Source organism: Mollisia scopiformis (genome assembly GCF_001500285.1).
Source record: "Mollisia scopiformis unplaced genomic scaffold LY89scaffold_16, whole genome shotgun sequence".
Taxonomy (NCBI): domain Eukaryota; kingdom Fungi; phylum Ascomycota; class Leotiomycetes; order Helotiales; family Mollisiaceae; genus Mollisia; species Mollisia scopiformis.
The window spans coordinates 269,519-295,026 of NW_017263596.1; the positions used below are offsets into that span (position 1 = coordinate 269,519).

General features: G+C 48.1%; 9 protein-coding genes across 9 annotated transcripts; 4 read left to right on the forward strand and 5 right to left on the reverse strand.

Moving 5' to 3' along the window:
* Positions 1 to 836: 836 nt before the first annotated feature.
* LY89DRAFT_588789 (putative 1,3-beta-glucan synthase component FKS1) lies at positions 837 to 9,226 on the reverse strand (the record flags this gene model as incomplete). Its single annotated transcript, XM_018209502.1, has 8 exons — positions 837 to 1,067; positions 1,135 to 1,626; positions 1,679 to 2,189; positions 2,244 to 2,344; positions 2,402 to 2,732; positions 3,318 to 3,626; positions 3,679 to 8,997; positions 9,054 to 9,226. The coding sequence occupies 8 exons, from the start codon at positions 9,224 to 9,226 to the stop codon at positions 837 to 839; spliced, it is 7,467 nt and encodes a 2,488-aa protein (XP_018069077.1).
* Positions 9,227 to 10,050: 824 nt separating this feature from the next.
* Positions 10,051 to 10,564, reverse strand: LY89DRAFT_120218 (uncharacterized protein). The gene has a single exon (XM_018205140.1). It carries the CDS (start codon positions 10,398 to 10,400, stop codon positions 10,104 to 10,106), a length of 297 nt encoding a protein of 98 aa, XP_018069078.1. The 5' UTR covers positions 10,401 to 10,564; the 3' UTR covers positions 10,051 to 10,103.
* Positions 10,565 to 12,684: 2,120 nt separating this feature from the next.
* LY89DRAFT_783814 (uncharacterized protein) lies at positions 12,685 to 15,182 on the forward strand. Its single transcript, XM_018222727.1, has 3 exons — positions 12,685 to 13,242; positions 13,293 to 14,109; positions 14,159 to 15,182. Exons 1-3 carry the CDS (start codon positions 13,138 to 13,140, stop codon positions 14,866 to 14,868), a joined length of 1,632 nt encoding a protein of 543 aa, XP_018069079.1. The 5' UTR covers positions 12,685 to 13,137; the 3' UTR covers positions 14,869 to 15,182.
* Positions 15,183 to 15,325: 143 nt separating this feature from the next.
* On the forward strand, positions 15,326 to 17,569 carry LY89DRAFT_649201 (uncharacterized protein). Its single transcript, XM_018212048.1, has 2 exons — positions 15,326 to 16,365; positions 16,415 to 17,569. The coding sequence occupies exons 1-2, from the start codon at positions 15,341 to 15,343 to the stop codon at positions 17,541 to 17,543; spliced, it is 2,154 nt and encodes a 717-aa protein (XP_018069080.1). The 5' UTR covers positions 15,326 to 15,340; the 3' UTR covers positions 17,544 to 17,569.
* A 590-nt stretch (positions 17,570 to 18,159) lies between these two features.
* Positions 18,160 to 19,559, reverse strand: LY89DRAFT_783816 (Mog1p/PsbP-like protein). Its single transcript, XM_018222728.1, has 4 exons — positions 19,500 to 19,559; positions 18,987 to 19,446; positions 18,722 to 18,937; positions 18,160 to 18,663 (listed from the first exon to the last, which is right to left on the reverse strand). The coding sequence occupies exons 2-4, from the start codon at positions 19,061 to 19,063 to the stop codon at positions 18,372 to 18,374; spliced, it is 585 nt and encodes a 194-aa protein (XP_018069081.1). The 5' UTR covers positions 19,064 to 19,446; positions 19,500 to 19,559; the 3' UTR covers positions 18,160 to 18,371.
* A 646-nt stretch (positions 19,560 to 20,205) lies between these two features.
* On the forward strand, positions 20,206 to 21,349 carry LY89DRAFT_686394 (hit family protein 1). Its single transcript, XM_018215270.1, has 5 exons — positions 20,206 to 20,348; positions 20,402 to 20,484; positions 20,539 to 20,607; positions 20,667 to 20,774; positions 20,843 to 21,349. Exons 1-5 carry the CDS (start codon positions 20,312 to 20,314, stop codon positions 20,948 to 20,950), a joined length of 405 nt encoding a protein of 134 aa, XP_018069082.1. The 5' UTR covers positions 20,206 to 20,311; the 3' UTR covers positions 20,951 to 21,349.
* Positions 21,210 to 22,769, reverse strand: LY89DRAFT_671152 (CRAL/TRIO domain-containing protein; the record flags this gene model as incomplete). Its single annotated transcript, XM_018213207.1, has 4 exons — positions 21,210 to 21,709; positions 21,756 to 21,855; positions 21,905 to 21,946; positions 22,002 to 22,769. 4 exons carry the CDS (start codon positions 22,767 to 22,769, stop codon positions 21,210 to 21,212), a joined length of 1,410 nt encoding a protein of 469 aa, XP_018069083.1.
* Positions 22,770 to 23,773: 1,004 nt separating this feature from the next.
* On the forward strand, positions 23,774 to 24,247 carry LY89DRAFT_708423 (uncharacterized protein; the record flags this gene model as incomplete). The annotated part of the gene is made up of 2 exons (XM_018217680.1): positions 23,774 to 24,106; positions 24,158 to 24,247. 2 exons carry the CDS (start codon positions 23,774 to 23,776, stop codon positions 24,245 to 24,247), a joined length of 423 nt encoding a protein of 140 aa, XP_018069084.1.
* Positions 24,248 to 24,364: 117 nt separating this feature from the next.
* LY89DRAFT_686396 (zinc finger protein) lies at positions 24,365 to 25,401 on the reverse strand. Its single transcript, XM_018215271.1, has 3 exons — positions 25,116 to 25,401; positions 24,858 to 25,037; positions 24,365 to 24,806 (listed from the first exon to the last, which is right to left on the reverse strand). The coding sequence occupies exons 1-3, from the start codon at positions 25,163 to 25,165 to the stop codon at positions 24,644 to 24,646; spliced, it is 393 nt and encodes a 130-aa protein (XP_018069085.1). The 5' UTR covers positions 25,166 to 25,401; the 3' UTR covers positions 24,365 to 24,643.
* Between the last annotated feature and the right edge of the window lie 107 nt (positions 25,402 to 25,508).

Sequence of the window (25,508 nt, forward strand, 5' to 3'; positions counted from 1 at the left end):
CTATCTCGACATCAGCTTCCCGATAGACATGGCCACAAACTAGAACAATGTCTAAGACTCAAGACTCATTCTCCATCACAGACAATCAAGCTCAGAATCTCAAGCAAGAAAACTACAATGAATGTCTTCTCGCTCATTCTCTATCATCAGAACAGATACTTCACCACGTTTAGCTATTCATCTTTACAAAACATCTCTCGCTCGATACCCACCTCAATATCAAGATCTGAAAATTCTTAAAAGTGAGTCTGAGTTCAGAACATCTATACTTTCTCAAGTACTTCACATCCCCAGACATCCCCTCTTTCCTAATCTTTGTCTCGATTCCCCACCCTCGGAGCATGCCTCTCCTTCTCTTATGCTCTATCATATCCATCCAACAACCCACCACGCCCAGAAATTCCTCCCATACCTCAACAGGAACACCACTCCCTACTCTCCCTCTCTCCTACTCTCCACTACCTCTTAAAATCGAACCAGGAAGTAGCTAAAATCTAGCCAGACGTTCCACGCGCCATCAATGTTCGTGTGTAGAAAGCGAGAACTATTGTCTATATCATTTCTTTTATTTGTAGATTTGACTTGGTTGTTGTGTCTATGCAAAAGGAAGAAGTAAATGGCTAGCAGATAGCAATAAGTGTCAATGAATGCAAATCTGACTGACCACGTAAAGCACTTGATCGCACTGGGCTGATATCCCGTCGCTTTTCTCACCAGCACAGCAGCATTCAAGATTCATCTTTTCATCTTCTTTTCATTTTTGTACACTTTGTACACGAATTACACATTACCACCTCCCCTGCATCCAATTTCCCAAACGCCCAGCCCAGTGCAATCTACGAAACCACCGGCAACGCCAACTTCTGGCTCGTCTTCCTGGTCAAAACCTTCGTAATGGCATGTCTAATAATAACACCCGCCTTCTCAATCTCCTTCTTCGAGAGCCCTGTCGTGATGCATACTTTCAGCGCCGGCTGCAGTTTCCACTCATTGTCGTCTTTGCCGTTGCTGCCGGATGCTACGGGCATGGATTTTAGGCGTGTGATGAGGACGCCGTTTGCTAGTGTCTGTTTTCCTTGGTGTTAGAAAATGAGGAATCTAAAGGGATGGAGGGCAGAGGGGAGTGGGGTTTACCTCGTCTACGCATTCTTGCAATACAACTTCCTGCTCTGCTAGACTAAGACGTCTCGAGTTCACAACATCTTTCTTGAGAACGAGAAGCATGATTGGGTTCTCTAGCGAGCTGGTGCAATGCACCCAATCACTCCTAGGATCAAGCTGAGCTCGCATCGCCTTGATGTTCTCTCTGCACTGAACCAAAATCTCAGGCGTAGTCTGAAGCATGTTAAGCGTCTCGCTAGCAGTCGTAGCAAGCATAGCAGGTAAAGCGGCAGAGAAGGTATACGAAGCAGCAGAGATACGTTGATGCTCGACTACATCTGTAGAACCGGCACAGAAACCACCACCAGCGCACAGAGGGCCAGCGAGAGAACCGACGAGCATATCGACTTGAGAGGCGTCTACGTTCTGGGCTTCTGTGAGACCGCGACCTGTCCTGCCGAGGACGCCGAAGGACCATGTTTCGTCGAGCATGAGGCGGAATTTGTAGCGGAGCTTGAGTTCGACCTATATCTCATCAGCATACCAGCATAGGCATACAATCGGGCTTGCTGCTTACCAGCTTGGGCAGATCAACACAGTCCCCAACCGTTTCAAACAATCCCTCCGTAACAATGAATCTCCTTGTCAATGGCTTCTTGGCTTGGTCCTTAACAACCTTCTGCAAAACCCTCTCCAAATCCTCCATATTGTTATGCTCATAGTAACGAATCGTACTTCTGCAGATCTGTAACCCCTTCCTTATAGCATAATTGACCGCACGATCAGCGACAATGATATCACCTCTCTTGCAAAAAGCCGGAATAACGCTAGAAATCGTCGAAAACGCTTGGGCATAGACAATACACCCTTCCGTGCCCAGACAAGACGCAATATCCGCCTCAGTCTTCATGTGAACATCCTGGGTACCATAAAATTGAGGAGGACCACACGGTCCCACGCCATAAGTCCGCAGAGTCTGGATCGCCTTTTCCTTGACCTGGTCGTTGCCGACGAAGTTATAGAAATTGTAGGACGCGAGGTTGGTAACGGTTCTGCCGTTCGAGAGCTTGACTCGCGGTCCAGTCGGTCTGATCGTACATATATCAGCAATTGTTCCACGAAAGAGAAGACCAAGAACATACCCAACAATGACAGGCAACTTCTCATGCTGAGCCTCCTCGAACGCCGTCTCGGGCGCAACCAAAGGCTCCGGCTGCCACTCATCCACCAAATCATCAATCTCCTATCCCAGCATCAGTCAATCTTCGCCCCCTTTCCTCTCTTCCTCACAATCACTCACCTCCTCGGTCAACTTAACAAAATTTCCATTCTTCGTCGAATAACTCGGACTTAACAGATACCGGATAAAGAAAATAACCAGCACGAGCTCGATGGCGCTGCGCACCGGATCGTCCTGGTAGCTCGAGCGAATGTAGCGGATGAGCATGGCCGAGCCGGGAACCTTTTGGAACGTGCTCGTGATCTCGTTGACGGATCGCACGACGAACTTTTGCGCTTCTTGGAACTCCATGTTCTCGATTGAGGTGTTGAAGAACGACATAATAGGGGTGCGCGGAAAGGAGGGAGTTTGAAGTTCGTCTGGATGATGCGGGTTTGTATGTTTTAACTTTCTGGTCGGCGTTCGCGGGTCAGAAATGACCGATGTTGAAATTACAATCATGTGATGTTTGGAGTTGCTTCAATTAATTGTTTGATTCTTTGGAAGCAGTTATTTCCGAGGATCCGAGATGGCATCTTAGATATCTTCAGAGGGTCTTCTTTTTCAATAAAGTGCTGGGTTAGGAGGGAGTGAATTTTGGGTGGTTGATAAAGGGTGAAATATGAGGTTTGATGTAAGATCTTACCTCGCTACTAAGCAAGAAACCTATGAATTCACTTATGGATCACTTCATTGGAATTATGTTCATCCATGTGTGTATTGTTCTGTATTATCATGCTGCATCACACTCTGCAACACTTCTTTCGACCATGACCACCACGGCCTCAAAGCCTCGCAAACCAGAGCAGATATGTCGTCGTTACAAGAACGTGAGAGAAAAGGAAACAGATGTCTAGCCGTGTACCATGCAACACCGAAAAGCAATTACTCGAAACACCACGATACCACCCATCGAACCTGAAGTCATTGAAATGTACTACCCCGTATTCATCTAATATACAGTCCGGGAGCCATTTTTACATCCACCGTCTAGAACAGTCTAATCTTGGCGGTCGCACTGGCCGTTGAGGCGGCACCAGTGCTGAGAGCGCCAGTACCAGTCTGGTTCCTCCCAAGAGTGTCGTTGTTGTTCAAACCAGTAGGTTGGAACAGGTAGAACGTTCCGGAAGGCTTGTCAGTGAGACTGCTGGCTCCAGAGAGAATCTGAGAACCTGCGACAATAGGACCGACCAGAAGAGCAAGAGCAACAACAAACATGAGGAAGTAGAGCGCGGCATATCGGAAGACACGTCTCTTTCGGAGCTTGGATTGCTTCATGGAATAAATTGGGGGACGAATTTGTCGACTGTTATCTTGTTAGTTGGGAATCAAATATCATAAGGGTTAATTTAACATACCTGGGACGAAGCCAGAACAGCATGACGGAATGTGCTTTATCGACATGAGGGATGGCAATGACAGGAAGCATGATGAAGAGAAGGACATGGCCAAGAACAAAGTCGCCAGCGAACATGCCAAGCTCTGTAATCTTGCAAAGGAATTCTCTTGCTGGTTGAGACATTGTGTGCCATCCCATTGAGTACCATTTACCAGTCCAGAAGGCAATGTTGGAAGTATCGCTCTTGAATTCTCTGGTCAATGCGAGAGCAATGATGAGTTTGTAGATGAATCGTTGAATGGCAGTGGCAGCGATCATTCCCAAAAGAGCTTTAGCGAACACGAAGCCCTCCAAGAAGAACATGACTTCGAACAGGACCAGGAGCATGACAACAGCAATACCGTGGGCAATAGCTGCAAGAACAGAGCCGAATTTCTTGCAGCACATACTCAGAAGCGGGCCCATACAACAAGCCATTCCGAACATAGCTGCAAGAACGCCTGCGTTGATACCAATGGGGGCAAATGCCACGATAGCAACACGGATAAGGGCGTTGGTCGCATAGAGCTCCTTGTCTCCGTTGTTGTCCTGGACGACACCGACCTGGGAGTTGATGAAGAGGTAGGGAATCAAGGTGACAGCGACTACCAGAAGGGGACCGATGATCTCTCCAAAGAACAAGTTGGTGAAAGCTGCTCGAGGAACATCTCCAGACATCTTGGAAGACGGATCTCCGAGAGCCTTGCGCTTGTAACCAGTAATTCTAGTTCGAGACAAGCGACAGAAAGCGATCCAAGACGAGGAATGCGAGCGTGAGTTACCTCTGGACAACCACCTAAGGAAGTCACGGTAGTCGATGAAGAAGTCGTTCCATGCAAATTGATGTGGGTTGTAGATGAATGGAGAAGCGCACATAGCAAGAAGAGTGACCCAGAAGTAGATCAAAGCTGGTTGCCAGACAGTGAGCGTAGCGAAGAGAAGCATCATCAATGAGCGGGCACCAAGATAGATGGATGGACCGGCGAATCGAGAGTAGAGAACACCGAATGGAATGCGGGCAGTGGCAAAACCACGTCCAGTACCGATATATCTTGCACCACCGAACGACAAATCCTGTTGAACAGCGTTTGCGTAGATCTGGCAGACGAAGACCTCGAAGAAGGGAGACAACGAGCAGAATTGCTTGCCGAGACGAGTAGCAGCACGCCAGAACCCACGCTCTGTCAATTCCTGAATGACCAAAGGCACGAAGGAAATAAAGAACACGATGAAAATGGAGATGATGCAACGGTAGACCCAGCTCAGAACAGGTGTGATGTTTGCGCAGCCAGTGGGGAAGAGAGGATCGGTGATAGGAACGTTGACATTGTAGTCGCACAAGATCGTTTGGTTTCGAAGGGCTCCCAAGTTGATGAGACAGATCATGAACATCTGCACAGACACCATGATGAACATGTTGTTCAAATGGAAACCTGGATGAGCGTAGTAGAAGGATAAGAAACGATCCAACGGCAATTGAGTTCCTAGGTAGTAGTATTCACGAGAGAGCATTTGCTCACCCATACCAGTTCCAATCTTGGTGGTGAAATTGAGAATAGAGCCAAAACCCAAATCACGACCCTTGCCGCACTGATAGTACTCGCAATGCTTGATGCGACCACCACGGAGGAGTGCAGTCATACCGGCGTAGATATCTTCGTTAAGATGCAGACCCTTCTGAGCCTTCGATACACCTCCACGTGTGGTCATAAAGATACCATTGAGGAAATCAGGATGTCCGTAATGGAGTTTACCACCAATGGATGCAAGAGTACGGGCGAAGAGGGTACCGAATGTCTGTTCCTTTCCAGCGGCAACATCTCCAAGGATACCAATGTTCTCGGAGAAAATGTATTCACGAGCACCGAGAATGGCAACAGGATCGGTTTTGGGGTTGTCGACACCAGGAGTATAAGGCGAAACGTTGTCAGTGGTCATCTCATCGAATTCAGCAAGAACGCTTCGAATCTTGAGACATTCTTCGAGATAATTGTCCTGGTTGGCATCGATAAGTTGGATGTATTCACCACGGTAGAAGATGATGGCATGGTTTTGATTGTCAGACTTTCCGTCACCAAGAATTGGGTTGCCAGAGAGTTGAATACGGAACTTTGGTCGACGCATGCCGTTCTCCATAATTTCCGAGTGGCCATCAATGAGAGCAGAATAGAGACGGGGCTCCTCGCCTTCAACCAATGGTGCTTCCTCGTCAAGGTATGCGATTTGAAGATCGGGATAAGCACGGAGGAGGAACTCGGTGTTTTCCATTTCCTCTTTCTTGAACTTGGCATATCGTTGCATGGAAACAACCAGCTTGAACTTGCGGCGAGCCATGCGTTCCAATTCACGTTCAAGTTTGTCAGAGTTGCCGCCGAACATTTGAACGACTTCTGGGTTTTCTACGCGATAAAGGAGCTTGATGGCACGGCTGTAATTCATGAAGCCAGAGATGGTACGGTAGAGGGTTTGCGAACGCAGAGATGCCCAGATACGAGTTCTGAGAGTGTACTCAGGGGCCGCAGACTTGAAACCAATGCAGTAAAAGGGAAGATCATCAATCTTGCTCTTGGCTGTGTCCTTCTCGCTCTTCTCATAGTCGCCGTTGAATTGAGAGGTCTCATCAGCCAGAATCTTAGTATCCTTGACGAAGCAATCCCATTCATGCGGATGAAGCTGCTTGAGGTACTCCAAGAGAGTAACACGAGAGTATGGTTCGTCCTCTCGAATAATCTCACGCAAGGAAAGAAGAATCTTTTCGCTGTAGTGGGGAATCAGGACAGTGAAAGTCGGCATGTTGTCAACAGGGAGAGGCTCAGGAATTGGCGTAGAAAGAGACTGTGCGAAGAACGAAATACGACGCTCAGCCTCGCTTTGGCTGGGAAAGAATTCGGTCTTAAAAGAGTGATCTTCTTGCGAGACAAAGAACGTTGGGGCTCTCAAGGTTCTCTTTCCTTCTTGTTCAGAGGGTACTTGGTGGTAGAGCAACTTCTGCACATGGTCGATAGCAAGAAGATGCTCACGGTACATGGAGATAACAATGGCGTTCCAGATTTGAGAGATCAAGACCTTTGGCTTGTACTTGATCTCCATGTCAGTAGTCGCAAGCACCTTTGAGTAGATACGCTTGGGAAGGCGAGAGAAAATGTTTCTCCATGGAGTCCAGATCGAAACACCGAGGTAGAAAGAGCGTGCCACGGAGTAGATAGTGTTCATGATAATGTACCACAAGAACGTGTCCAAGAAGAAGAGGCACAGATCGGTGACGAACATCAAACCCAAGAGAATCTTCGGTTGCTGGAAGCAAAGCGTTGTTCCGATAATTTTGTCACCGATGCAGTGCTCAATCTTCATCGACGCTAGATATCTGATGGGATCTCTGAAAGACAGGGTCAAGAAGAAGTATGATTCGACAAGCTTGGCCGCGAATACACACACCCACAGACCGTATGACATCCACATGTCATTCCCGGTAAGTCTTGGGTAGCTGGCCGTGAAAGTTTGACTGGCAACATATTGTCTCGAGTTCTTTGTCAAGTAGCTTCCAAACAGTCCACCCAGAGGCATGACAGCGAAGAAGAAGAACGAGAACAAGGCAATGAAGAATTGTACGATGCCGAGGATCAACGCAAGTTTGGTTTCTTGTGTGTCTTTAACGAAGAAAATATAGACACTGGGGCCTGCGTTGAGAACCAGCATACCGATGAGGAAGAAAAGTCGTCTTGTCAGATGTTGAGCTCCGGCCCATCGTCGAGGAACGTAAGTCCACTCTGCGATGGTGGCACCAATCATAATAAGACAGGCAACAGCACCACCAAGTGCAACAGCTGACCATTGTGCAGATGCAGGAGGTTGGTTATTAACTTGTTGCTCGTAATTCTTGACCAAAAGAGTTGGGGAGTTCTTCGCGGTATAGAACCAGAAGGCGGTGATGTGGATGACCCAAATGCGGTTGAAGTTGACCAGCATGTGGAACCAAGATCTAGTCTCCTTGTATGTCTTGAAGAAAACCTTATTCCAGTTAACATCCTTGAGCTTGAGGAAACGCTCGGGCGGTGGGAAATCAACAAGTCGAGTCTTGTCGTCCATGACGATCAACTCGATACCTTCAGGGTACCAGAACAGCTGGTTGCAATCATCGTAACCAATGATCTTGTTGTGGTCACGCTCACGACGAACGTACTTGCCGTCCTGAATCTCGTAACCTTGGTCTCTGCAGTATTGATACAGAGGAGTGATGACGTTGTTGAGGTAGGTGAACTCATCAACTGGCTCTACCAGGTTTTGGCAAGCTGGGGAGTTGAGGTAATCGTCTGCACACTTGAAAATGAAGCAGAGACACTCGGGCATGAAACGAACTTGATTGGCTTCACCCCAGCAGAGAAGGTAGAGAGCGATTTGACGGACACGGTCATGTTGAGACATGCGGTTCATCCGAGTCTTCCATCTGTATTCGGCAGCCTCAAGACTGTTGTCGCCCTCCAATTGCTCCAGAGTTTGTTGCTCATTTTGAGGATCCATCTGAGCCTTCTTCTTGGCAGCTCTGCGAGCCTTGCGGGTTCGTCGATTGCCTTTGCCCAATTTCATGTTGGCAAATCCAACAGCATCATCCAGATCCAAGTGAGCAGCAAAATACCACTTTCGGTAATTGGCGTTGTCACCTCCAATGTAATCTGCGTGCAAAGACAGAAGTGCTTGGTTTGGTGTCATACGAGAAGCTCGAGAGTCAAGGAGAGTCATCATATGGTCGTACATGTTTCGCATGCTGTCACGCTGGAAACCAAACTTGGCTGTCAGATCCAAGAAAATGTCCTCAACTTCCTCCTTGGAAAGAGGGATCTGAGCATCAGATGTCCAGGCTGGGTATGGCTCACGGGAGCGTTGTCCGGCAGGCAGAACGTTGTTGTAGTCCATTCCATAGTTTGGCGTGGAGGCTCCAGACGATCGATTTCCGCCGTATGAGATTTGAGACGACGGAGGACGGTATCCTCGTCCACCCATCTGGCTCTCGTTGTAGCTGTTGTATCGCTCATCGCCTCGACCGTAGTAATCCATGTCGGCAGCTCTGGCCATGTCTGATCTCATGGTAAAATCGCTAAACGTCTCTGAATCCTCCTCAGAATCGCCGCGGCGCTGCTTGGGGTAGTTTTGGCCTTGCGGTTGCTGACCAGCAGCGGGCGCTCCCTGCTCGTAGTACTGATCATTGTAGTACTCGTCTTGGTATTGACCGCCGTGCTCCTGGCCCTCGTAGTAGCCTCCTTCATGTTGGTATGGATTGTTGGCGTCCGCATTATAGTATCCGCTGGTTTTCAATCAGTTTTGTTGCTCAATTTGTGCCAAACATTTTGCAGAACTCACGATTCGTCGTAATATCCATCCGCTCCTTGGTGGTGGCCCGGCTCAGCGTAGCCTGCTCCGTGTTGATCATAGTAGCCTTGGCCTTGCTCATCTTGGTAATAGGAATCCGTATTTCCTTGTTGATGTTGGCCGTAGCCTTCATCGTAATGACCCTGCTGTGGGTGTCCCGACATGATTGCGTTCTGAAAGGATCACCTGTGAGAAAGGAGGACAGTTAGCTTTTGTGGTGGTTTCGAGGCCGGGTCCCAAGATAAAGCCCGTCCCTAGTGGGGATGTTGAGGAATTGGTGTTTTAAGGGCAATGTGCAGAACACGATCCGGAAGAAGCAAAATATGACAAACCTTTAAATGCACATTGGGAGAACGATTGAATTTCCTGTGTGGTTGTTGCAGTGTCGCAGACAGCTTTCGCGGAGCTGTAGAATGATCGTGATGAAACCGAAGTTGTTAGGTGACAAAAACGTCAAGTGCGACCGAGAATTAATTCGTAGCGTAACGGGAGAAGGTTCACAATTAACGAGCTGTGGTGTTCCTTCCCAAAACGACGGTAAAGGTTCGAATTGTATGTAGTGATCGAAAAGAGAGAATCTCGAAAGGGGGGCGAAGTGTAGCAAGAGGAGGATGGTGTTTTCCCTGATTGCGTGTTGCTTGGGCGATACGGTACCCCTTCTTCCACTCAGAAACGAGAAAACTTAGGGCGTTTTCGCGTCGTCGATCTTAAATGTACAGGCGAACCGCAGAACGAGCGTGGAGGAGAGAATTAGGGCGGGTACACAACAAGCAGAACAAGAAGCAACTGGCAGACGGCGGAGTCCCAACAGCTGCAATTGTTCGTGATGTTGAAAAGAAGATGGAGAGGAGGAGAACGAAGGGGGGTTGGAAATTCAGTTCGACAAGAAGCAGAGCAGCGATGGCAATGAAATCTAGTTTCGGGGGGTCAAGTTAGGATCCGGCTGGAATGAAGGAGGGCGCCAGGCTCAATTGGGAATGGCGGGTCTAGGATATTCCAGGATAACGAGGATAGTGAGGTGGACCAGGGTATTTAGGTACTCTACGTCGAGCGACTGAAACTTTGGTGAGCAGCGCAGCAGAAAAACCAAGTTGTGAACGCAAAACCAGGGGGAGCAGAGCAGGGCACGGAGGAGACTGGTGGGCCAGGACGAGTACCGCTTAACACAATTAGCAGCAATTGCGTACGGCACCTGGGTCTGGCTACAGCGACTCCAGGGCAATAACGATGGGAATTAGAATTGGGAGGCCAGGGAAATAATGAATCGGGAGGGATCTTTCTTGCAACAAAGTCCTGCCAGGGCACGCTTCCTGTTTCCTTGCCTTCCTCTGCCTGCATCCCAACCAATTTCCGGCCTTCCCAGAGTGCTGTACCTGAGAAATGGGGGCATCATCATCATCATTACTATGCAGCGTCTGTCTACCAGACAGGTCATTCCAAGACATACAGAGCGGTTAAGATTTTTTTCTCGCGTCCTCCTCGTCGTCGTCCTGCCAGCGTATGCGCACAGTGGTATGCTTCTGTGACAAGCGCGCTGGCAAATAGTGCTGCTGCTGAACAGCCCTAACGTTCCTAACACTCCCTAGAACATGAACCATACGGCTTCCGCGCCTCTAGTTTTTCACTCAACACGTCAAGTTCTTCCGGCTCACCGTTATCGATCGTTATGCTTCAGGCAAGTTGGCAACAGGCAGGCGAGCACGGAAAAGGGGTTTCGAGCATGGGCATCGGACACGCGGTAATTGATTTGCTGAAGGATGCTCCTCAAACCTCCTTCAACCGCCTTCTGACTGGCGCATCGTTCCAGCGCATGAGATTTCACGCCTGCATCCCCACCTTATTTGTTCCTTTCAAATGCTGTGACGGTTAGATCGTTCGGGTCCCGCAGCCTATTATTGGCTTGTTTGATATTTGCAGCTTTGTCTTATTGCTCAGCACAATCCGCCCTGACTTTTCAGTTCTATCCAACATCCGACCCGGCGGTGCTCTCGATGGCACGAACTCGAGATAGAATAGAGAGTCAGTCCGTATTCTGGCTGAATCTGCAGATATTGGAAGACCATGCACGGCTAGTCACCGAAACCTGCATATCAATACATCAATACCGTACGCTCCTCTTCGCCGTGGCGGGCCGTATACGAGTCGCTATATAGACTATGTCAGCGTGCATACGCTTCCCTGCCCCTCTTCTGTTGTTGTTCCTGTCGTCTGCCCGCCACCTCCAATGCTGAAGCTTGCATGCGCCTCATCTCCAGTGGCGCCAGCTTGGCAACCGAGTTAGCTGATAGCTGATGCCTGTCCAAGAACGCTGAGAAGGCAAAATGATAGACAGATAGACAGGCGGAGCAAAAGATATACAGACAGACATCATCAGAATACCATACTGTGCGGAGGTCTGCATCGATGAATTCGATGCACCACCAAGATTTGCCTAGCTTCTCTCGCAGAATAAATCTCGTACCTGTCTAAGAGCTCCGAAAATAGATTTAGCCGTATCAACGAGCGGACACAGTCGAGTGGCGAAAACGGTTGATCGGGGTTATCGAAAAATCTGGGTCATCGAAGTGGTCTCTGCCCCAATCCTTCGCAGCCAACCATTTCCCATGCCCCTTTATTTGCCGGAGAACGATTGACGACCGAGAGCCAGAGATTTCAAGGAGACTAATCCACTTTCATCCAAAGATTGTGAAAAAGGGGGTCAGAGCTTCCCCTTTCTTTTCTGAGGCGATTGCTAATCCTCATCAATCGAACTTCTCCTTAATGCTCAGTAATTCTAAATATTAGTATTGAAATATCAACTACGTTCCCTCTTAGATGATACTTCCAACTTACACTCGTAAGTAGAGAGCGGTCCTTTTTTTTTTTCGTTCGGAGAAATCCCATTTCTACAGCCCATATGAGGCCGCATATGCTCGAGCTGGTTCTGCTCAAACGGCTGAGCCTCATGATCCACCTTCTGATACGCGTCTGATACCGGATATCCCTCACTACTGGACGTTTCTTTCTACTTTCAGCATCGTGATTTGAGCAGTGACGTCTCCATTCTATTCATGTCGGTGGAAGGATGTGGAGATCAAATAAACTATTTCTAGAACCGCGACAGAGTTTGTTTCCTATGGCAGCTGTTATCAGATGTTGTTCAACTCGAGGATCGACTTGAAGATTTGCCTTCGAAAGAGAGCACTTTCAAATCTCCGCCGGCAAGGAGACTCCTGCCTCGGCCTTGTGCTCTAGATAGAACTTCGCCTGCACATCTGCGTACAGAAATTCAGCTCATTGGTCTCGGGTCTGTCACCAATTCATCATCTATCGATGCTGCGCCTCGTTCAATGTCTTGGAACTCGGACGGCAACCACAGGATATTCATTCACGTGTAGGAGCCTTAGATCGTTAGAGATGAAGGCTCCAGGACAGGACCCAGAAGCAAAATTAAATGGCCGGCTTCCTGCAGGACGACGGCGGCCCGCAAGTGTCATCAATCGCATGTGGAAAAAAGTGAACACAAGAGGGGAGTTTCACTCAAAGATGCAGCCATTGATTGTGCACATCTGCAAGTAACAACATAAATTGCATGTAGAAATATGATGAAGATTATTGCAAATGACTTCACTAACTGGGAATGAAGGAAGTGACCCATTCTAATCGTAAATCCTCATCTTCCAGAAGCCCACTACCGGTCAGAGCTCCCCATTTGTTGCGCGTTCACTGCGCGCCAAGGAAAGCCACCCCTTAGAATGAGCTGCGGGCCCCTTGCCAATGCCCACCTCGCAAAACCATTTCTATACCATATTTCTTGGACTTCACTCATGTTTGCTTGGTATTTGTAGAGTCTTTCTTTTGGTCTCTCGCTCCTGTGCGCATATTTCTCGACATTCATTTGCAGAAACATACAAACATACATTGTCCTTCCTTGATATAGGCCCCTTGGATCAACTTTCCTACCACCTGCGTCCAGTGTTTGGGCAGGTGCGAACTTGAGACAAGCACTGTCTAGCCAGCCAACTTTTCCCACTCTCGATTTATATATACAATATCGTCATAGACTCAACATTTGGATAGCTCTTCGTCCGCAATCATGAAGACTTTCGGCGTTGCGTCCATCGCTACAGCTGTGCTGAGCGGTGTTTCTCTTTTTGCATCTTCAGTCACAGCAGCAGATCTTCCCTCCATTGTCATTAAGGTGCGCGGTTTCTTTGCTATTCTCAGCATGCAGAGTGCTAACAGCTCTAGGGATCTCATTTCTTCTACGAGAACGGGACCGAGTTCTTCATTCGTGGTATCGCATATCAACAAGATGTCAACTCAAACACAACCGCTGGGTCGACATTCACAGATCCTTTGGCGGATGAGGCGGGATGTACACGAGATGTTCCTATTCTCCAGTCCCTAGGAACCAATGTCATCCGAGTCTACGCCATCAACGCGTCCCTAGACCACTCTGCGTGTATGTCTATGCTACAAGACGCGGGTATCTACGTTATTCAAGATCTTTCCAACCCATCATCCTCAATCAACCGAAACGAACCAGAATGGAACACCGAACTCTTCGCGGACTATGCTGCCGTTGTCGACGCCATGGCCAACTACACCAACGTCTTGGGTTTCTTTGCTGGTAACGAGGTCTCTAACGATGTCAACAACACCGAAGCCAGTGCTTTCGTCAAGGCTGCAGTTCGAGATATGAAGTCGTACATCAAGACAAAGGGTTACCGAACCATTGGTGTTGGATATGCCACCAACGATGACGCCAACATCCGTATCAATCTTGCACACTACTTCAACTGTGGTAGCAGTGATGAGTCCATCGACTTCTGGGGATACAACATCTACTCATGGTGTGGTGACTCTTCGTACACTGAGTCTGGTTATGATCAGAGAACTGCAGAGTTTGCCAACTATTCCGTCCCTGCTTTCTTCGCTGAATACGGATGCAACACCGTTGAGCCCCGCCCATTCACTGAAGTCCAAGCAATCTATGGCGAGAATATGACTGGTGTATGGTCTGGTGGTATTGTCTACATGTACTTCCAGGAAGCCAACAACTATGGTAAGCCAAATCTTGTCAAGGACGTAACTTTTTACTAACAGGTATCTAGGTCTTGTCTCTGTCGACGGAACTTCTGTTACTAAATTGGCTGGCTACACTTCTCTTTCAGCTCAACTCGCCAAGGCCACCGCAAGCTCGACAGCATCGTCTGCTTACACTGTCACAAACACCGTTGCCCAAGCATGCCCTGCTACTGGTGCTTCTTGGGCCGCCGCAAGCGCTCTGCCTCCAATTGCCAATGCCGACCTTTGCGAGTGCATGATGTCCTCGCTCTCTTGCCAAGCCAACACTGGTCTTTCTGGAAACGAGACTGCCACCCTTTTCAGCACTGTATGCGGTCTTGACAACAGCGCTTGTGCAGGTATCACTGCAAATGGAACCACTGGTGTATATGGTGCATATTCTATGTGTACATCATACCAACAGTTGTCCTTCGCATTCGACCAGTACTACAAGACCCAAAACAAGGCCTCAACTGCCTGCGACTTCAACGGAAATGCCAAGGTCAAGTCAAGCTCGACTAGTAGCACCTGCTCCAGCCTTCTCAGCGAAGCCGGAACTGCTGGTACCGGAACCGTCACCAACGCAGCCACCGCAACCGCGACTGGCGGATCAAGCGGTGCATCCGGTTCATCATCAACCACCAGCAAGAGCGCTTCAGGCGCCGTCATCGTCCCTCGATTTGATATGGGCCTGTTGCATCTCGGAGCCTACCTCTTGGCTGCCGGTCTCGCTGGTGTGGGCATGATTGTGTTGTAGATATACCATTCTGGACTGGTCTCGCATTGTATTATCTGTATTTGGCATCGCTTGGATGGAGGCAGTTATGACATGATTAAAAACTCATTATCTTTTTTGACAGCCCGGCTGTCCGTTCCTTATGGTTTCCTTTCCATGCATTCGAGACGTTTGTTAGAGGACTCGGCCTTAATTGTAGCATGACGAAATTAGAATGTTGTGATCAAAATTATGATACTTGGCTTTCTTTCCTCGCCAATGTAGTGACCTGAGTTGGATGAAAACATCATAATTTCCAGATTCATACACAGTAAATGCTACCTCTAAAATGCTCCAACTCCAAACCTGTCAAACTTCTCCTCAAATCTCGACCTCGCAAAATCGTGATCCACCTTCGTCACTCCGTTGCCTAGCCAACACCGCAATCGACGATCCCGCAAGACCGACATCTCAACGCGATCAAACCCCCTCAGCAACCCAGGACAACGCCCACATGGCTCGAATAGTAGAGGATAGCGACGATGAGCTCCCTGAGCTCGGGGATCTGGTCAAGAGTTTGAAGGGTGGCGCGCGGGAGGTGTTGACAAAGAAAGATGTGGTCACGGGACGAGATGGAGACGGTGAGAGGAGGATTAGTGAGGAAAAAGAGAAAAAGATGGAGGTGATAAAGAAGAAAAGGGTGTTGAAGAAGGTGGCTGATAATCCTTTGTTGAGGCCTCTGGATGCACAGCCAAAGTCAAAACCGAAGGCTAAGGATGTTTCTGGAGGTGCGAAGAGCAGATTGGGATCTGTTGCGGATTTGGATGGGCCTGAGATTTGTTCGGGCGAGGGGGAGAAAGCGGTGAAGGCGGGACTTAAGGGAGAGGGAGGGAAGAGAACGGCGTCTGGAGATGCTAAGGGAAAATCACGATCGTGTACGCGTTTGGATGAGCTGCTGCCGGACGAGGAAAAGAAAAGTACGAGGCCAAAGTCCAAGGTGCAAACTTCAGAGGGGGATGTTGGGAAGAGAACGGTGTCTGGGAGTTCTGGACTTGGGATGAAAGCTCGGAATACTGCTCCAGTCTCATCTAAAGCAAAAACGACAAAGACGACGAAAGTGGTTGAGGAATCGGATCCAGAAGAACACTACGACTCAGAAGGGCTATCGGATTTCGTTGTTGATGATAGCACGTTCCTGGAGGAAGAGGACTCTGGCATAGAAATGCCACCTCCACCTCCGAGGTCAACGAGGAAATTGGTTCAAGGACGAAGGGTGAAGAAGGATGAGAGTTTCAACGATGATGATTTGGATTTGGAGCTGAAGAAGCTCACTATCAAGGATGATCTTCTACAAGAGAAAGAGCTCAAGGTATTTGTTGCGGAATTCTCGGGAGAGGAAGATGTTCCAAGAAAGAGTGTGCCTAGGAAACTGTTTGAGGATGTTCGAATAGAACCTCCTAGACGGTTGAAAGATGCTTCGCCTCAGAAGAAGTACGATCCTCCAAGTTCGGACATCGAAGACCCTTTTACATTGAGATAGTAAGTTCTCCAATACTTGAAGCTGTACTTAAGCTGACCTCTCCTCGAGTTCTCCCTCAGAAAATAAGCCAAAGAAAATCTCCAAGGAGACCAGATTCAGAACGCCACCTCGAAGTCCTGAACCAAAACCTCGAGGCTTGCAATCACCAAAGAAGACATTTCAGCGTATTCCCTCAACACCTCATCGTCAAAGTATGGACACCTTTTGGCAGCAAGATGTCATCAACGACTGGAACGACGAATACTCCCCACGCAAGACACCCAAACCTCAACCAAAACCCAAGTCCGAGGACGACACCTCGTCAACCATCCTCACCTCACCCAAGAAAAGTCCAACAAAACAAGACCGCGCTGCCAAAGAAGCTAAGAAAGCCTTTTCGCGAAGCAAGCACGAAATAGCATCCAGCTTCCTCACCGAACTCGACTCAAAGATAACTAACAACCAAATCTCCACCCTCTCCACCTCCACCGGCGGCGTCAAGATAATCTGGTCCAAGAAACTAAACACCACCGCCGGCCGCGCAAACTGGAAACGGGAAACCATCAAATCCCTCTCCTCGGCCCCAACTTACCGACACCACGCCTCTATCGAGCTCGCAGAGAAAGTAATCGATTGTGAAGACCGGCTTCTGAACGTCATTGCTCACGAGTTCTGCCACTTGGCGAACTTCATGGTGAGCGGGATCAAGAATAATCCGCATGGAAAGGAATTCAAAGAATGGGCCGCGAAGGTTAGTACCCAGTTTGGGGACAGGGGCATCGAGGTTACGACGAAGCATAGTTATGTGATCGACTACAATTATGTGTGGGAATGCGAGAGTTGTGGAGTGGAGTTTAAGAGGCATAGTAAGAGTGTTGATCCCGCCAGGCACACGTGCGGGAGTTGTAAGGGGAGGTTGAGGCAGACGAAACCGCCGCCGAAGAAGACGGGAGAGGGGGAGAAGAAGGTGGGCGAGTATCAGATGTTTGTTAAGGAGAATATGAAGAGGGTGAGGGAGGAGAATCCGGGGAGTCCGCAGAAGGAGATTATGGGGTTGGTGGGGAAGAGGTATCAGGAGTACAAGGCGTCGAAACTTGGGGGTGGGACGGTGAGTGTTGATGAGGTGGAGGTGGAGGTTGAGGAGGAGGTTGGAGATGTGGTGAGGAAATTGGATTTCTTGGACTTGACTAGTCCGTGAGTAGATGTTTTGTGTAGAATATTGGGAATGAGAATTTCAAATCCTTATTTCATCGTATGGTTCGTGAAGTTGTAGAGAAAGGAGGAGAGACAGAGAGGACATTTAAACTCCTAGACTTTGCTGGTCCTTGACTTTAGTATGATGTGCAACAAAAGGAAAAGACTTGGTGAAATTTCCCTCCTCTCCCAACATCCAGCAGGCACCCCTCAAGCTTAACCGCAAAGAAGTCAGCTAATACAATACCAAAACATGTATACTGAAGACATGGATGGGTGCTTCTTATCCCTGCGGACAATCAAAGTCCAAGGGCCTGGCTAGTAATTGTGTGGGAAAATGTTGTTCTTGATGAAGAGTGCTGAGAGGAGGATTTTGGGAAAGATGTACAGCGAAGTTTGTTGAACTTGGGCTTTTGTGGGAAAGGGGTGTTGTGGAAACAAAATCTAGTCATTAATCGTTTCATCTCGTATTTGATGAGAGCTTGGTGGTAGCCGAAATTCGTAATGTTCCCTTTCCTGCACGGCATATCTGAAAATGGATATAAGATCAGTATTTCATCTGATATTGAGACTAAAGCTACGCTATCTGAGATGGTCGTGACCATGCATTTGATGTCGTTGTGTGATGCGCTATGAAAGTTCCCAATCCCATGCAACAGATCATTCAGTCATGATGTTCATTCCGAGTCCAGATATCCTCCCATTCTTCACTTCTTCCCATGAGAACTGATCCATACCCATTTCCACAAAGAGTCCAGTCGGACTCTAATCCCATCACGTAACCCTCCTTCCCATCACCTATTACCTACTCCGCAACCCCAACCAAACCCACCTAAACCTCATTAAACAGCCCCCAATCCTTAATCTTAAACGTCTCCCAAATCTTCGCCGCAAACTCCACCGCCATCTCAATCAACTTGCCCTGCTTCCCCATCTGCATATCGATCTCCTCCTCCGTATACTCGCCCTTGATATGCGGCACATTAATCGTAACCAGGATATCCGTACTCTCCTTCTCCAACCGAATCAACGTCAGGACAATAGCCGTGAAATCTGGGTTCTTGCTATTTGGCGCCGCGGCCGGAGTTTGTGTCGCAATCAGCGTATAGGCTGGAATGCCTTCACTATTTGAAGGGGAGGTTAGAGAGGGGAACACGTGATGGGGGAATAAGGGGGACGTACGGAAGCTTGGAGAATTGGGTGTTGGACGTGTTCCAGACTTTCACGGTGTCGGTGTCGGAGTCGACGATGTCTTCGAGGTGGGTGGTGAGGGCGGCGCCGTCGACTGCTGGGCCGGAGCCTGGGAGGCCGACGCGTTCTGTGATGTCGAAGATGATGCTTGTGAAGCCGTCTTTGTCGAGGTAGACTTCTTGGTGGTCGGGGACTTGACGGATTGTGCTGGAAGTTTTGTTAGTTTAGTGATGCGGTGATGGGAGGGGAGATATACCTGACGTCGGCAAAGGTCGAGGGGAGGTCGACGATAAGGGCTCCGCCAAAAAGTGGCGTGGAAGTGTAGGATGCCATCTTGAAGGAAATTCTAGAGGCAATATCTGTTCTGGCTAAAGTCAAGTTTTCAGCGGTTGCTGATTGTTGTTGATGCTGCGTGACCGAGTAGCTGGAAGTGGTATGTGTGTATGAGCTCCAACTTCCAAGGCAGGGGACAGTGGATCTTCTTGTAGAACTTGATGCCTGATCTCGCTTGTCGAGTTCAAAGGATCAGTATGAGACTATGCAGAGAGAAAATTCAGGCGACTACAAATGGTGAAGCAAAAAGAAGAGTCATGAAAGAACAATTGAATCGAAAGATGCATGAACGTTTACTGGGCGCAAGGCTGGCAATCAACCCCACTAAGCAAATCTCAAGCGGTGACAGCCTGATCAACATGCCAAAGCTGCCTTAATGTCGCCTCTCATGTCGTTAGCTTCGAAAGTCATCGCCTATTCTCGCTAAGAGTCTCACAGAGCCAAAAAAAAATCAAATTTGAAGATGTTAGAAAAAGATTAAAAAAGTAAAAAAAGATTCTGGATTAACCAGAAGTTGGTTACAAAGATTGGTGGAATGGAGTATTATGGGCATGAACCACGGTCATCTCTGGTAAAAGGCCTGGGGGGTTATTGTTAGTACTGGTGCAAGACCTGTTAGAGTGGTAAAACTTACAAGAAATGAATTCTGAGATAGTTTGTCCCACTCCAAAGCAAAAAATGCTTAATGGGATTCATAGAGCCATCTCCCCAACAGCGTCCCTGACGAACGAAATGCTCGTGGCCCACCACACTTTGACCTCACTTCTCGGATATTTTGACGCAGCATTTCGAATTTTTTTTACAAAACAATATGCTGGATGCTTAATTTTCACACGGTCGCACAATGCTCTGCTAGGCCTATTGTTCATCTTGGTCGGGCACTTTCTCGTGAGAAAAGGGTCGCATCCATTGACTTTCTAGTATTGACAACCAATGTTCTTATTCATTCGAAGATTTCCAAAGAATCGAATTGTCTATTCAATTGAAAACTATTCATAGGTCCACAAATATTTCAATAGCTACTGTAAAATTTACTCAAAACTCCCCGAATCACAATGTTCAAAGCTCTGCATCTCCATCACTCCATAGCTATGCACCCCTAAACGCCACCTGCCAGAGCTCCCTCCTGGCGGCAGGAGCTCCCCCGCCTCAATCCCGAGCTTCGCGCGACTCCATCTCATCAACCCCGCGATTTCACTCTTCCTTCCTCAATTCCAATTCTAATATCACTCTCAAACAATCTCCAAAATGTCTGCAGCCTGCATCTTCTGCAAGATCGTCAAAGGTACTTATTTCCCCTTCCCTCCCCTTCAATGCTCCCAGCTAATCCCCCACCAGGCGACATCCCCTCCTTCAAGCTCTTCGAATCCGACAAAGTGCTCGCCTTCCTGGACATCAACCCCTTAAGCAAAGGCCACGCTGTACCTTCCCTCCCTCCTCCCACCCTCAACCTCTAGCTGAATCAAGATTCCTAGCTCGTAATCCCGAAATTCCACGGCGAGAAACTCACCGATATCCCAGACGATTCGCTGGCTGAGATATTGGTACGTTCGTTCGCAGATCCAGGAAGAAAAAGAGGGAATGAATGCTAATGAGGGAATAGCCTGTGGTGAAGAAACTAGTGAAGGCGACTGGGGCGGAGAATTATAATGTGTTGCAGAATAATGGGCGGATTGCGCATCAGGAGGTTGATCATGTTCATTTCCATATGGTGAGTGTGATCTATTTCTGTGTTACGACACAATGGGGGAATTTTGGCTAATGAGGTTTGGTGGATAGATCCCGAAGCCAAATAGTGAGGAGGGGATGGGTATTAGTTGGCCGCAGCAGAAGACTGATATGGATGGACTGAAAGCCCTGCTTGCGGATATCAAGTCGAAGATGTGACGGAATATGTGTATCATACGGAGCGAGGAGTAAGGCGAGAGGATGAATAAAAGAAATGGCTTTCTCGAGAGCGTTGATAGAATATGATTGATTTGCTGTTGAGGGCTTGAGTATATATGCTCGAGAACCTCCGTCTCTCTCGAACTCGATGCAGCATCTATCCTCCTCCTATTGTACCAACCAGAAAAACGCCCAGTTTACCGTGTCACCATATATACAATCCATTATCGTACACGTCCGCATTATGCACTAGCATTACTCAGTCCACATCATCCGCATGAGTCTCGACTGGTTTCGCAACTCCATTGGTGGTGGGAGTAACAGTTTCTTTGCTTGGGTAGAATTGGATCTTGCCTCCAGGATTAATCATACCGGTTCGGTCGTAGAATGACTTAGCACGAATATACGGGTCCAAACGCCAATAGTCCTCTTTCAAGGTATTAGCCAACTCATTCCGTCTCAACTTGACAGCTGAGACGTCTCCATTGCCGTGAATCCAGTCAAGAGTCGATTTCTCGTATTCGTCGACAAAGCCTTCCCGTTCGGCGAGGAGCTTGTCTCTGGTTGCTGTATCTTTCATGGTATCATTCTCGCCTGGTACAGGTTCGATGTATTTATAAGTCCAGTCTTCGTCTCCACCAAGGTCTTTGATGATTTGAGAGCGGGGGACGAATTCTTCCATTTCGTCGTTGTTGTTGGTGAAATGGACTTTGCTTGCTACTACGGGGTCTAACCACCCTTTGATGATTTTCCAGATACCTATTCGACTTAGAGATATTCAGGAGTTAGTTTTCCATCTACTGACCTTGGAATACCCATGGGGCTTTATGTACTAAGACCACTCCTAATGATTCTGGGTAGTTCGCTTCGAAGCACTTGATCATGAACTTGACAGGAGCGTAATCCTACAAGTCCATCAGCTTGTATATCACTGTATAACTAGGTTCGACTTACCATATTCGCCATAGAAAATCCCGTCATATCGAAAACAACGCACTTTCAATCGTATTAGTAGTGACTCTCCTGATGGATAACGATAACGACCACTTACAGCAGTATCCACAGGAGGTGATAATATCATCCTCGCGGATTCAATTATAAAGACTGTGTATCTCTCAAGACTCTCCTCACTCTGTTCTCCTTGCCTGTGTAACCGTACTCGTACAAAGCACATTGGTCTCCCAGACTTATCCAACCCGTGGAGGAAACTCTTCCCTAACCGCATTTGTGCTAAAAAGTCATGTCCTAGCTTCTTCTTTGCCGGATCACTGCTGTTTGCATCATTCAATGCACTAAGCTCTCCATTTGCCATAATATCATCGTCAACATTCACTTCATTCGATCTCCACCTCATTGTAGAAACCATCATAACCAGAGCCTTCTCCACATCCCATTTCCGAGCTCGCAAAAATCGTAATAGGAGGGCGTCTGGATGATCATGTTTGACCATACTCCAAAATGTAGCTCGAAGTGTAGCGGGTGACATATTGGCCAAAGCTTCATGAAACTCTTTCGTCTGCCCGTACTTGTCGTCTCCATCCGAGGCTGGGTGACTCTCTGTCGAAGTCACCGAGTCGGTATCGTCCTCCTTGTTCTTCGATCGAAATAACGATAATCTCTTCTTCTTGGGTTTCTTTGACGAATTCGCCGTGTCAGATCTGATTCTGCCATTTGAGACTTCCGTATGCCCATTCCCATTCAAATCCTTTGCATCAAGTACCCCAAAGACTTGCAGAGTAGCAATCCAAAACTCTCTCAATTTCTCTTCTTGATCTGGAGTCAAGGTCCCGGGTCTTCCGATAAGAGCTTCGCCCGTCATCTTGCTGATTTCGGCTTGGATTTCGTCAATGAGTTCGTGAGGAATATGCGGATTGTGTTTCTCGCTGTTGAAACGTCCAACGTCACCGGGAGCGGCGGAATAAAAGAATACCACAATACACACTAAGGCTGCTGCGGTCCAGGAACCAAGACTACTCTGTAAAACCTTTACGAACGACTCTGGGTTTTTATAGGACTCTTGCTTGCGTTGCCGGCGTTTTGTGTTTTGCGATTCGGTCTGCTTACTCGGACTTTTGAGTTTACAAAGGCCGAGATTCGAGATGCTCTTGACGCTGCACAATGACAGAGGTAAAGAGGAAAGTCGTAAGTGATGATGATGAGATACAGGAATTCGAACTCGTCGCGCCGAGTACGTGGTAATGAGGCAGTGTCGAGGCGTGGACAATACCGAGTGAGAATCGCACTGTGATCGGTGGATATCACCGCAGCGGCGTGAAATGGGTGGTACAGACTGACAATGAGAAGAACTCGAACTTCTGGCGCTGACCTTCAAGACTTGGGCAGCTACGGACTTTGTCATCGGCGTTGTCAATGGACAACAGTAAGGCTGGGCGCAAGAAGGTGGGGTGTGTCGCACGACCTGATATGCGCTGCAGAGCGCAAGGCAGTCGACCCTAATACGACTTTTCAAATTTTAAATGTACGAGACAGGACCCCTTTCAGAGTAGATGATGAGTGAGCAAAGATCCCAGTCAATATTATTTGATGCAGAGTTGGGACATTCTCCCCGACTGCCACTCTCAAGCCGAGCTTCCCGTCGCAAAGCACCCTTTTAAGCTTCTCTAATTTCATAATTCGTCATCAATCTTCCCCTTCGCGCGGTCGTCGCGTGCCAGTTTTGTGCAAAAGAAAGACGTGGGGCTGAACTCTAACTTGTGCAAGGGAGGGGTTCGCGTATTCGCGTGCTGAACGATTGCTGAAGATCAACAAACTTTTGTACCAGTAAATTGACAGCGGCACAACATTTGGAACAAGAACATCACAATGTCTTCCTCAACTACCCCTCAGGCTGGTAGCAGCACGAAACGCTCTACATCTGGTACTCGCAGACCCATATCACGACCAACGACTCCTCTGCGACCCTCATCTCGATCATCTCTACGCGAATCTGGCAAAGCAAGTCTTGGAGGCGCATCAGATGCCCCCATCGAAGCATTTGAGCCTGCGTTTGCAGAGCTGTCGGATTCGATGGCAGATCTAGAGGCGAACTTTATGCATTTGCAATTGATGCATGAGAGTTTGGCTAGATTCAGTGAGAACTTTGCGAGTTTCTTGTATGGGTTGAATATGAATGCTTTTTGTGTGGATTTCCCAGAGGTGCGCAGACATTGAGATCCTTTGGTAGGGGAAGGTTCTGATATTTTATAGGCTCCTATACCGGATTCTTTTCGTAGAGCTCGTGAGCAAGAGGAACAACATGGTAGGCCACGTATAGTCAATTCAGACTTCACTTGTTAATGTGTCTAGGGCGGTCGACAAGCTCGGAGAGATTTCACGGAGAAATTGATGGGGAGACAACTTTCTTGTGAGTGTCTGTTGTATTTCATCGTTCCCTCTAATGCTAATGGTTTGTAGAACCACTGATACATCCTTTGTCGATAATCCACCAACATCCTCCAAAGCAACCCCAAAGTTCTCAACTCCAGCCCCAGCGTCGAGAATAGGAGGTGCTAGTCGAGGAGGAGCTGTAGCAGGTAGAGGTGGTACGGCCCGTGGTGGTCTTCGAGGTACACGAGGTAGTGGTTTGGCCAGAGCAGCAAAGCCTCGAGGAGTGAAGTAGCCAATATACCCATGACATGTTTTCGACCAGCATATCTCTAGTCCTTGCATTTGTGACAAGTGATATGGAGCTCTTCAAGTGACAATACTGTCTTCGAGGAAGCCAGAGTTCTCCATCTCTACCTCCATATCCTTCGTGTTCTCTTTAGCTGCTTGCTTTGGTCCATTATCGGTCCTTAGTCCAATAGCTGCTTCAGCTTCCTTCTGGGTGTAGGGCTCATCCTTCAAGGCTTTGACTCTGTAATGAATTGAGTCAGTTGTATGTTTCTAGACATACTCGAGTTCTAACCTTCTCTTATGTGTGCTTCCCTTGCGGTGTGTAATCAGAGCATGTTCACTCTCCATAAACTTTGCACACTCGATACAATAATATTGACCAAGACCCGGTAAACCTTCCGGAGCCTTCAGAGTCTTGAATTGTTCAAGATGCTTGGGGGATCGGAGGTCTTCCGAGATCTGATCGAGGTCTCTGTAAAATTTGTATCAGTATCGGATGCATCCCATGGCCCGGATGCTAGCCGCAGTGTAATAAGCGCATGAAACATACCTCAGGCGCCTCCTGGTCTTAGTCCTGGTAGATTTCTGAGGGATACCCATTGCGACGAATAGTATTGAAAGAAATTGCCGGTTTTCCTGTCCATCAAATTTCGGATATGTGGCTTAGTTGTGCGAGGCACTGGTCTGGAGATCAAGAAAAAGTTTTTGGCGGCGGAAGAACAATCCTGGTTGGTCACCTAGGTCGAAACGTCCCGAGGCTGTAGATTCAGAGCAACTCTCGACTTTTTTCACCTTACTTTTTTTGCGGTATTTACGGCTAGCCGGTTATGTCTTGCTTGATCTACTAGCCCCCATTGTTCCATGCTCTTCCCGGTCTTGACCGATTGAAATTGAATGCACAATCACAAGCAAGAGGGTCACGAGAAAATCCCTTGAGGTCTGC

Coding starts and splice junctions, on each gene's coding strand:
- LY89DRAFT_120218 (XM_018205140.1), bottom strand. CDS start 10,400: ATGCAGGCAGAGGAAGGCAAGGAAACAGGAAGCGTGCCCTGGCAGGAC.
- LY89DRAFT_783814 (XM_018222727.1), top strand. CDS start 13,138: ATGAAGACTTTCGGCGTTGCGTCCATCGCTACAGCTGTGCTGAGCGGT. Junction 13,243..13,292: donor TTCCCTCCATTGTCATTAAG/GTGCGCGGTTTC, acceptor TAACAGCTCTAG/GGATCTCATTTCTTCTACGA. Junction 14,110..14,158: donor CCAGGAAGCCAACAACTATG/GTAAGCCAAATC, acceptor ACAGGTATCTAG/GTCTTGTCTCTGTCGACGGA.
- LY89DRAFT_649201 (XM_018212048.1), top strand. CDS start 15,341: ATGGCTCGAATAGTAGAGGATAGCGACGATGAGCTCCCTGAGCTCGGG. Junction 16,366..16,414: donor GACCCTTTTACATTGAGATA/GTAAGTTCTCCA, acceptor CCTCTCCTCGAG/TTCTCCCTCAGAAAATAAGC.
- LY89DRAFT_783816 (XM_018222728.1), bottom strand. CDS start 19,063: ATGGCATCCTACACTTCCACGCCACTTTTTGGCGGAGCCCTTATCGTC. Junction 18,938..18,986: donor TCGACCTTTGCCGACGTCAG/GTATATCTCCCC, acceptor CAAAACTTCCAG/CACAATCCGTCAAGTCCCCG. Junction 18,664..18,721: donor ACCCAATTCTCCAAGCTTCC/GTACGTCCCCCT, acceptor CCCTTCAAATAG/TGAAGGCATTCCAGCCTATA.
- LY89DRAFT_686394 (XM_018215270.1), top strand. CDS start 20,312: ATGTCTGCAGCCTGCATCTTCTGCAAGATCGTCAAAG. Junction 20,349..20,401: donor CTTCTGCAAGATCGTCAAAG/GTACTTATTTCC, acceptor ATCCCCCACCAG/GCGACATCCCCTCCTTCAAG. Junction 20,485..20,538: donor CCTTAAGCAAAGGCCACGCT/GTACCTTCCCTC, acceptor CAAGATTCCTAG/CTCGTAATCCCGAAATTCCA.
- LY89DRAFT_686396 (XM_018215271.1), bottom strand. CDS start 25,165: ATGGGTATCCCTCAGAAATCTACCAGGACTAAGACCAGGAGGCGCCTG. Junction 25,038..25,115: donor AAGACCAGGAGGCGCCTGAG/GTATGTTTCATG, acceptor CAAATTTTACAG/AGACCTCGATCAGATCTCGG. Junction 24,807..24,857: donor GGAAGCACACATAAGAGAAG/GTTAGAACTCGA, acceptor AATTCATTACAG/AGTCAAAGCCTTGAAGGATG.